The sequence below is a fragment of the Limulus polyphemus genome, unplaced genomic scaffold (assembly GCF_000517525.1).
Source record: "Limulus polyphemus unplaced genomic scaffold, Limulus_polyphemus-2.1.2 Scaffold1018, whole genome shotgun sequence".
NCBI lineage: Eukaryota > Metazoa > Arthropoda > Merostomata > Xiphosura > Limulidae > Limulus > Limulus polyphemus.
In genome coordinates, this window is record NW_013666628.1 from 162,604 (window position 1) to 174,242 (window position 11,639).

An 11,639-nucleotide genomic window follows, 5' to 3' on the forward strand; every position below is an offset into this window, starting at 1 on the left:
TGAATACTTTGTCAGGTAATATGCAATAATGATAAAATAGCTAACATTAAGATTTCAGTACTTTTATTTTATGAAACAAACTTTTTAGAACCTGAAAGAAAAATATGAACAAATAGTAATATTTCAATACTTTAATTTTTCAAAATGCAATAACAAAGTTTTAGAACAAGAAATGTATTTTTCAAGCAGACGTATAGATATTATAACTGCCCATTGTTCTAAATGAATGCTCAAATGGGGTAGAGGATGATGGAACACTCAGGTAGCATTTGGCTAGCATAGTTAGAGTAGGAAAGTTTTTTTCATAGATCTTCCAATAATCTAGAGGGTTGGTTTCTTCAGGAATGGAAGGACCATCGAGGTAGGTGTTGATCTCTGTATCCTCTAAAGATCAGGTGGCTGGTTTCTTAGAGGCAGCAAAAATACTAAAGAGCTTACTTCTTTTGAGAGAGGGAGATTTACAGTCTTCTTTTGGTTGCATGATTGTAGGATTATTTGTTGAGGAAACTTTCTTGACTTCTTGCTGCAGGAGCATTTGATTGGATTCATAGGTCTAATCACTGGTGAAGTTTAAATCTGGGATCCAATGCTGCAGTCAAGAAGAAGACAATCTGTTGCTCATACTGAGTCACCAAAGCATGAACAAATTTCTTCAGTGCAGAGACAAGATTGAAATTATATCTTGATTGCATGCTGTTAGTATGAGCAGCCCATAAACACATGGCACTACATAACTGGAGGTAATAGTGTTCTGACACTGGGTGAAATCTATTGCCTCTTCAAAAGGTGTCAGTATTGTCACCAAATCTGCAACTACACTTCGATCATGAAAAGTAAATTTCAATGTACTAATATCTAGATTATCTAACTTCTCCCAGGAAACCTTCAATGATCTTGTTTCATGATATTAGGAAAACATGCAAGTTCAAGAAGTCTTGATAGAAATGAATAAAAACCCTATAACCTGAGCACTTTCAAAATGTGGACATTTCTTTTTCAGGTGCAAACTGTTTGCTCCTGAAGAAGAAAGGTCCACCTTTCAAAAGCACTCTGGTTATAGGGTTTTAACAATCTTGATTTCTTAGTTTCATCGTGTTTACATTACCGACTGAACTCTGGCCTTTCCCTCAAGAAGATCAGTTACTTGTGTTGATTTTTGAATGTAAGACACAATGGCTGATGCTTTGGAAATTACTTTCAGCAGTGTCCAGCCTTTTACATGCCATCTCTGACCACAAGGTGTAGTGCTTGGGAAAAGCAGGAGTAATGTTCAGGAAGAAATTTGGATAAATTGTCTGCTGATTTAGATTCATCCTAAAGTTCATCTTCTGAGTCACTATTTGTAGATGGGCTATCACCATTGCTCTAGGTAGTGTTTGTGATTCAAATCCAGGCAAGCAGAATGCATTGATCACATTGGATGCATTATCAGATGTCATATATGACACCTTATTGTTGATGTTAAAGAGATTTATTATTTCATCATATTGAGCTGCAGAGCTTTCAGATGTATGATGCACCTTGAAATGCTGACATGCTGCACCTGGACAGAAGTATCAGAGCCAAATGTAGACTTCTGTAGCTCTGTCTCATGATTATGCTAGAAATACAAAACCATATCTTGGTTATATAATATTGAATATATATTATAAAAAATATAGTGAAGAACATGTAATGAATAATAATGATCAATAGTTCAAAGCATGAGCAATTTAGTTTAACTATAGAACATAGTTTATAATAATAAAAAAAGATATTGTTATAAATAAATACTATAATACTAAGTAAATGAAAATAATAAAAAGTATAGTTTAACATACATCAGAAATTTAGTTTACCTCTATTTTATTCTAAAATTTCCATATAATATAGTACATGTTAACAAAAATAATAATAAGGCTTACCTTCAGATGTGTCAGTAGGTTAGAAGTGTTCTTTCCTGAAGTAGAAATAATCCACTCAGTGTATTTACACTTTGCCTTCATGTGAACGGATCAAGCAGTAAGAAGTATAAAGTGTTCATGTACTACTTAATAACCATGTAATAGAATAACTTTTTAGGTAGTTGGAGAGAAATGACCTGATTTAACCCTCTAACCTTTAACAATTTTTCTGGTTTTCTAACTATGTGATAAAAGCTGCTAAAAATTCAGCTAAGCCTGTCGATGAGTTTCCTCTTTGAATAATATTTCAATTGGAAGTGAAATAGACAATGCTTTGTACAGAAAACAGTGTAGCATAATACGTCATTTGATAGGTTAAAACCTTGTCTTTTTGTTGGTTATAAATAATATAGTATTAAACATCAGAGAGAACCTTTGACAATTTCTGAATCAGAAGGGGTCTGATTTTCTATTTTATGGCACTGTAACCAAATAAGATTAAAAGCTATTAAAATTATGCTTTGCCCGAGTGATGAAAACATTATAATAGGTAATTTATGATAGGTTTTGCACTTTTTTGAAGAGTGGAAAATAAACTAGAGGGAGAGGGATACCTAAAGATCACATTTCTAATACGAGAGGGAATTGAGGATTTTTAAAAAAATTATTACATTATAAAATTAAGAACTTGAAACTTGTATAATATTAAAATTTGGAGTATTTGGATAACTATTTACATGAGAAACATGTCAACTAGCTTAGCTGAATTTCTAATATGATATCTTACCTCCTCTCACAAAATAGCTCTTTTTGTCCTTTATTTGGGACAATTTTTAAATGCATGCCACTAACTAGTGTATTGTGGATCCCACTCTGTGGCAAATGGTGCCTGACAGGTACACTTTTTTTTTAATGAAAATTTGCACTGTATATCTTTTGATCATGCTCAATGTCAATTATGTTGTAGTTTTACCTACCACAAATCTGATGCACAATTCCAGATGTAGCTAGGTGTTAGTTGTGTGTCCATGTTCAATTGTCATCAATGTCAAAACAATTATGTTTGAAGATTAGGTTACACACATCATAGAGATAGGGTTTCTGTAGGACTGCTAGTAGTTCTCTCTAGTGGTCTTTTGCTTCATAAGTATGTTTATTCCAGACCATATACTCATGGACACATGAGTAAAGCAGACAGGGATTGCTTCCCATTTCTGATGCTCTGTGGTATTTAAACTCTTCCTCCTGCAAACCTAGCATACAATTCCAGATGCTGCTGGTATTGGTTGATCCACTCTGTTGATGTGGTAGCTCTGCTTTTCAAAATAAGATATTGCGGTAACCCATATCACTATCTCCAGTGGTGCAGTTCTCTGGATTCTCCAATGCATTTTCTTCCCTTTCTTCTAGTGGAATATGGGAGTACATACCAATTACCAGTTCCTAGCTGCTGGGGGTGGTAGACCATGGAGACCCGTCCTTCCGAGTGATGAATCATATCACTCAGTTTAGAGTTGGGTGGTGGGATTCTGCAATTTCTACTGTGGGCCTGAAGTACAAGTCCAGATGCTCCCAGATTTTGGGTGTAGCACAATGCTATATTTCTGTCTTTTTTTTCTTATCATGGCATTCCTCCCTCCTCCAGATGTACATTCCCAGTGGGTTTGGTTTTGGTTAGAGATGGCCTGGTGGTGATTAGTGTCGTGTGTAGATGGCATGATGCCCTTCCTATCACAAACCTGATGTGTAATTCCAGATGCTGCCCGGTTTTGGTTGAAGCACTCTGCCATGTCACAAATATATATATATATATATATATATATATATTATTGCAGTTTTCCCATCAGGCTTAGATGTTCCTCCTCCTTACCATCATTCTCAGTGGTTTCAGTGTTGGTTGGAGTTGTTCCAGCTAAGTAAGTTCTCACATGTGATGGCCAGTATCCCTACTCCTACTGTGGACTAGATGACAAATACCCACTGCCACCAGGTTTTGGGCTGGAAATGCACACCAGGTTTGTGGTCTCTTTTCTTACCATCTGCTGGATGTTGGTTCTCGACATATCTGGTGTTTGTTGTAGCTGAACGAAGCATGTTTTCCCGCTTGTGTACAGATGGATATTATCTTCCTACCAATGGACTGGATGACAAATGCCTATTGCCAACAGGCTTTGGACTGGAAATGCACTCCAGATTTGTGGGCCCTCTTCCTAACATCTGCTGAATGTTGGTTACTGGCATATCTGGTGTTGGTTTTAGCTGGACACAGCACATTTTCCCGCTTGTAGAAGCTGGAAGTACCTTACTCATTGCTGTCTGATTTTTGACCAGAGGTGTCATCCTGCCAGGGCTTTCCACTTTCCTACCATCTGGTGGATGTCGGTTCCCAGCGGATCTGGTGTTGGAAATGTGCACAAGTGAAGACAGAATTTGGTGCAGAAATTCTTCTTCCCTACCAGTTCCAATTTTGGAGTGAGGAGGTAGGTGATCCTCTACCTACCATGGATCTTATGTACCATTTCAGATATTGCCTGGTGTTGGATGAGGTTGAACTACCACTAGTCTGTTGTACCCTAGCCACTCGACACCCAAGAGTCCCATTCATTGGTTATACATTTTCTGGGATTCCTTCCTGTTTTTTTTTGTTTTATTTTTGCAACACTGTCATTAAAGAGCAAACAGTATACCTAGATACCATATTTCTGATAGACATTATCTCCTCTCACATTTCCCACCCAGCATCCCCAGGTATGATGATATATGGTGCAAGTCTTCTGACCAATCTCAAAGTGCTTAATGAGTGCAGATGTGAAGAGATGCTGGTTATGATGGGAGTTGTGATCATTTGCATTGAAAATTTGTACCAATAGAGAGCATTGCTAGTCAAGAAAAGCTATTTTGTGAGTAGGGCTGAGTATCTATTGGAAATATATTTTCAGTGTAGGAAAATACTAACTTTTAACCACTCTTTTCACATAGTTAGAAACCGAGCAAAATTGTTATAATTATGGAACATTGTCTGTTTTTTGCATGTTCTTATTTTGTGTAGTTTGGTGCATTATTTAATTAAATAAAAAGATCATTTATTACAGTAGTACTATTAGTATAAAAAAGTATGGTTAAGTTTTATCGACAGATGATAGAAAAAGAAGACCCAGAAAAGTACTACATTTCTTGTTTGTCATGTGTATTCTTTATTATTATAAAAATAACTGAATTGTAAAAAATTGTAAACTTTTTAGGGTACATAAGGTAAAAAAAAGAATAATTAGTTTCACAAGGTATGCTCTTGAGTAGCTCATGTGGTATGTAATTTTATAGGGTAATGTGAGCTAAATGGTTGCTAAGTGATTTAGAATTTGTGTGGCAGGATTATTAGTTAGACACTGTTCAAAAGACAATAAAATTTAAGTGGAAACAGGTGTATGCTGTTTCAAGTTTAAAGCTAATTAGGATATTGAAGTGTAGTTTAATGTTACAATTTGAAGTCATTCTAGAGAAAAAAAATGGTAGTTTAGATTTATTCTTTAGATATAGATAATTTAGATTTAATTCAAATTTTTTTTGGTGGTTACTAGATGACATGGCCTTTCACCTGCAACCCATCTTAAAGGGTTAATGTTACTTTACAGCTGCATTTAGACCCTTTGAAAGTACACTGAAAGCCATTTATCATAACCTGACAACTTTGTGTAAACAAACGATTGAGTTACAAGCACAACATGAATTATATATATATATATGCCTGACTCATACAGCTTGCTATGACATTGACTGTCATGAAAAATTTTATGTTAGGTTTTATTTAAGTTTTCTTGTCTAACCTAATTCATTTCTAATTTTTACATATTAGCATAATAGAAATTAGTACTTCCTCATCTGGACTTGTGCTTTTTTTTGGGCTGTCAACAGATAAAGCACTGTAAGCCAGCTTGTTTGTAATGATATATATATATTAGTGGACTAACTCATTTTAAATGATTATTTTAAATCAAAATTTAGAACACAAAACATTAACACCCAAAATATAAATTGTCCTAAAATTAGTATAATTTAGCTGGTTTTTTAAGTAAGCTACAAATAGGTTAACAAAATTCTGTAAACTTGTTGGAGCTTAACAGTAATGATCATACACAAGTAACCTGAGGCAAACTGTCTAGAAACGTACGGGAAAAAAAACCTTTAGCAGATTTGTATAGGGAACAAAGTTCTGTTGGTTATAAACATGTTTCTAAGGGAGAAGGATGTGGTACAGATAAATGTATTCAAAGATATGTCAAGATGGTAGGAACTTCAATGGTGGGTGTCACAAATTTGTATCTCACTAATGAGGGAAAGTTGAAGATTTAGATTATAATGTTTAAGTTGAGTTTCTGATTAGTTGGTCTTTCTGACAGTTTTAAAAGGGAATGGAGAAACTAAAGTAAGAGAATTGGAGAGGAGATGGATCATGTGACACAGAAGTGAAGATGAAGAATTTATATAGATATTTCCTTTTGAAATTAAGAAACTAAAACTTAGATAATATAAAACTTGAATTATCAACTATGTTTTTATGACAAGTTTATTGATTATAAAGTTGTTTACTTAAATTTTAAATGTAACATTTAAAAAGGTTGTGACATGTACATTTTGATCTAGCTGTACCCATAAAGTTAAGTAGATTGTATTTAGTTTGGTTTTCTAATAAAGTGTAGGGGTCCCAAACCAAACTTTGTAAAAGTCCCTTGAGGTAAGCCCTGCTGTTACAGAGGTTTGTAGAATATGTAATAAAATGAAAAGGTTTTAAAGCATAATTTGATTTTGTAACTTAATTTAGGTTCCCATTGATCAAAGTCCAGAACCTGGTTGGCTAGGTGGTGAGTTAAAGGGAAAGACAGGTTGGTTTCCCGAGTCATATGTGGAGTTAGTTGAAAGTCCCATTGGAACTTCACAAACCATTCATATCATGGGAACAGAAATGAAAAGGACTTTAGAGTAAGTAATAGTTTAATTTTATGCATTTAGGTGTAGAAAATCTGGTTGAACCTTGGCCATATGACATTTAGAATGATGGATTACTAAAAGTGTGAGAATTTCCTGAATTTTTTCTGAGCATAATGCACCACTTGTAGCTCTCTATGAGGAAAGTCAGAATAATTTTGATCAAATTAGTGCTAATTTGACCCTGTAACTTCAATACAAGTGTAATATTATCAATTATAACCAATCATTGTATCTAAACTTTGGTTGTCATGGTTTAATGTTATTCTCTATATCTCATCTTTAAAAAAGCCATAGGCTAATGATCTAAATATGCAATGAAAGCTCCTTTTTTGTTATTTTCCATTATATGAGTCAGTATAGGTCTTTCTCTGATATCAAGAAGTTGCTTGGTTATTGTTTGCTTCACCATATTAGATATCAAGTGTTTGCATTGTCTCAAGTGAAAAATGACAAATATGTCTTCTATATTGAATTGTCTGAGGCTTTAAATCATCTCAGCAATTTACTTAAAGAAAAATTTATATTTAGAAATTGAATCTGTGTCATTTAACCAAAGGTGACGTTCAAACCATTGACAATATGTGAAACTTTGCTGAATCTTATATTGATATGTGTTGACTGCTAGAAAGGAATGTTTTATATATAGTATGGCAGTGTTGAACAAACAGGAAGTTGTGTGACATTACGTGCTAGACCTCTATATGGCTTCCAGTTCTAAGAGTGGTCTCATTTTCTACTTGATAGCTCTGTAACCACAAGGAGAAATTCAGGATGTTTTTAAATATTGCATATAGTATGGCAGTGTTGAACAAACAGGAAGTTGTGTGACATTACGTGCTAGACCTCTATATGGATCCCAGTTCTAAGAGTGGTCTCATTTTCTACTTGATAGTTCTGTAACCACAAGGAGAAATTCAGGATGTTTTTAAATATTGCTGTATAGATTTAAGAACTTAAAACTTGTATACCATAAAAATATTGATTATTAGACAAGATTTTATGCTATACTAATTGGTATAGCATAAACAAAAAAGTATAAAATTTTGAATGTAAGACACTAAAACCTTGTTATGTGCAGTTAAGGATACCCGTGGTGACAGGGTTAATCTAAACTGTTTCAAGTAGGAAAGTACCACTATTATACAGATTTATATCCATGATGGAAATAAAAAATATAAGTAAAGTAACAAACTTAAAAAGGGGGAACAGGGACCTTCAAAAAATTACAGAAACAAGACAGGTAGCTTAAAGTGAAAATACAATCACAAAACAGTAAACAAACAAGCTTAAAGTTTAAGTCACAGTGCTGACATTATTTCCTTAAGCCACAACTTTTTATTTTGACCATCCTGAATATTACAGCTTTTAGGGATTTGTAGCTTGAAGAAATAATGTCATCACTGTGTCTCAAACCTTAAGCTTGTTTGTTTACATTTTTTTTGCAATTTCACTTTAAGCTACCTATCTTCTATATATTTTCGACAGTCCCTATTCCTACTTTTTAAGTTAACAATTTTTAATAATCAATTTAATCATGAAGATAAACTTACTGCACTAAAAATGTCACACTACGGACATTGAGGGTTTTTTAAATATTGCCTTATAAAATTAAGAACTGAGAACTTGTATACTATCAAAATATTAATTATTAGCTAAGATTTTATGCTATACTAATTGGTATAACATAAACAAAAACTAGTTTTGTAAAACCTTGTGTCATGTTCAGTTAAATGGGGTTTTGTCATAATCAGGTAGTGATGCTGGAATGTATATATGGTACATACTCATGAGTGGAAATTGCCTAATGACTCAATAAGGATATCTTGGTTTAGAGGGTGTGATGAGTTACGATGGGTTCTATGATTTTAGGTTTGTCGATGTTTGACTTTGTGTTTAAAATTGTAATGCTTTTATTTGATAAGTCTTTTTAATTACATTGGTTGCAAACATGAGGTTTTTCTTTTATTATATTTACTAAATCAAATCATCATCAAATTATATCTGCTTAGTTTAATGAGTACAGTAGGCAATAAGAAAATATTCTGATGACTCAAATCCTTATTTATTATATATTATTTTAGTGTATCCTGTTGAAAAAATGTACATAAATATATTGGCTAACTGGCTACTTAATTATTTCTAATTGCAATTATGATATGTTTTAACCCTTTGACTGCATAATTAAATTTTGGCTGGGTTTGTGAAAAGTGTCAATTATTTACTAATAAATGAAGCTTTTGCTTAACAATGTGTATGCAACACTAAGGCAGGAAATTCAAGAATGTGAGGGTATCCTGATTGTCGCACACTGAGGAAATGTCTTGTGACTCCATTGGGTAAATCTGCTTGTTGCAACAGCTATAAGTCTTAAGTCAGATAAATCTGATAATAACATCCTAAGGGTTAAATTAAAAACACTACCAATATCAGTGATAGTAACATATTTTCCTTATTCAATTATCAACCTATTTGTTTTTCACAAGATCAATAAATAAACAAAATGGCAATTATGTGGTCATCTTGGGTTGACTTTAATGTTTCATGAAGTAGGAAATGACCAGATTACTTTTAAAAAAATTGTTACAAAAGATTTTGCCAAATGATTTTTCTGCTATTGTAAGAGACAGTAATGGCTTTTATTTGCCCAAAATTAGATACCATGTAGTTTAATAATAATAATAAATAATAAGCCTTGTATTGGAGGTGTGTCGTGAGTAGAATTTTGTTATTTACAGAATTAACTTTAACTTTCTCTAGTAGTATGTAACTCATCTACAGCTTTATGTGTACAAGTTTCCTTTATTGTTTTTAAGATACCACATATAATTTAATTGCTAACGCTTTACATTCAGGTTGGCTTTCTGCAAAATGTTCAATTGAATACAAGATTTAAAATTATGCTAAAATTTCAACTTTTTTTCTTTTGAAGTACTCTAGAGCATAAAAATAAAAAAACCTTAGTTATTTTGGATATTTTTAAATTATTTATTAGGGGAATATCTGAGGACCCTGAGAATGGGGTGGCTGCTCGAAATGTGGGAGAAGAATTGCCACGAGATACATTACAGCCATCTAAGAACTCTTCGTTCACTCAACTGAAGACTGGAGTATCAGGAACCTCTTCTCCTATACCTGGACAAGTAACTTATTCTTTTCACTTAATGTTTTTAACTGCTTATTGTGTCCTTCATGTATTGAGATAAATTTGATTTTTAAATTTCCTTCATTCCATTTTTATTGTTGTGAGAAATTTTTACAAACTATTAAAATCTATCCTTAAGTTTGTAGCTGAATATATTCTAAGCTATCACTATAGATATTAGCCCTGCTAATGGTAACTGTGTTACAGAAACTAATAATAATGTAAGTAATAATGAATATTTTACCTTTCATTGTGCCAAAAAATGTTTTGTGTTTCTTACTCTTAATAATGTGCCTGAAAGGTAATTATAAGACATGCATGTTGAAAGAATCTTGAAATCTTATTCTTTGGAGGAATCTGCAAGCATTCATAACTAAGCATTACTAAATTTTTCCTGTATTTATGGTGCACCTTTTTCTCAGCATGTCACAAGATTTTACTTAGTTACATTCAAACTTTAATTAAATGATCTTATGATCAGTGTATGCCAATGAAATTAGCATTAGGATTTACATTATAGTTGAAAGTTTTATATTATATAAGTTTTAATTCCTTTATTTCCAAATAAACCTTAAAGAAAAATTCTTAAACTTTGGTTTTATTGTCACTTGATGCACAAGTTCACAAAATCTTAAATTTTTATCACTGTAACTTGAGTACTTTTTTATGTACACTTTACATATATGTATAAACAGAAACTGGGTTAATTGCACTGTTTACACATCCTTCTTTCAAGCTCCTTATGGCACATTTGGAGAAAGAAGATGCTACACCCACTTTCTACACACAGTTGCAATTTCTCAGTCAATTATACTATTTAAGCCAGACGTTTAAAACCAATGAAAAGAGCACTTTTTTCATTATGTTCATTTATCTGTTATCTTAAAATTGTCGTGAAGAATTCCATAGAGTAAACTGCTCTTAGCATTGTCCTAGCTAGCACTTTAGCATTGTTTCTCACCTAAAAATACATTAGTTAGATAGATAGTTGAATTGTATTTAGATTTTAGTTTTGTCTTTTACTTAATTATATGTTATTTATGTTTTAAGATGCATATTTGAAACATTTAATAAATTTTGTTTTATGTAACTCCACATCTCCTTGGTTCACAAAGGATTTATAATATGCAAGTGCCACCAAGTTTTTACCAATGGTTAAAGTTTCTCTGCTCACAATACCGTAATATTGGCTGGGGATGCCCATTAACGTGTGTTGTGATAAAGAATAATGCTAAAGGAAAGGAAAATAAAACATTAAAAATAAACTACCTATGTAGGTGTAAAGACATGCAATTAAGAATATAACCAAAAGATGTTTTAAGATTATTTGACACAATATTTAAAGGTATGTACGTTTCCTGTGTCTTCATTTTAAACATTTCATTGTACTATACAATAATATAAGTCTATAGTATAAATTGATGGTAATAGCTAGTGTATACTAATATTGTAGAGAAAGGGAAAAATACAATATAAACATTTGCCTTAAAAAAAAACTGATATTAATTTAGGAGGTTCTAAAGGTTATGCATACAAAATTTGAAAACCATAAGATGGAAAAAAAGTATTTTTATACTCTTGTTTGTGTGTGTGTGTGTGTGTGTGTGTTATTTATATATTATGTTTTA

At 32.6% G+C, this 11,639-nt stretch overlaps 1 protein-coding gene across 2 annotated transcripts in view; it reads left to right on the forward strand.

Annotated features, from left to right (window-relative positions):
• Positions 1-11,639, forward strand: part of LOC106461720 (intersectin-1-like) — a 223,110-nt gene that overhangs the window by 98,123 nt on the left and 113,348 nt on the right. For both annotated transcript variants that reach the window (XM_022388749.1, XM_022388750.1), the window contains exons 19-20: positions 6,703-6,860; positions 9,862-10,009. In XM_022388749.1, the coding sequence (XP_022244457.1) occupies positions 6,703-6,860; positions 9,862-10,009 (306 nt within the window). The remainder of the gene's footprint in view (positions 1-6,702; positions 6,861-9,861; positions 10,010-11,639) is intronic.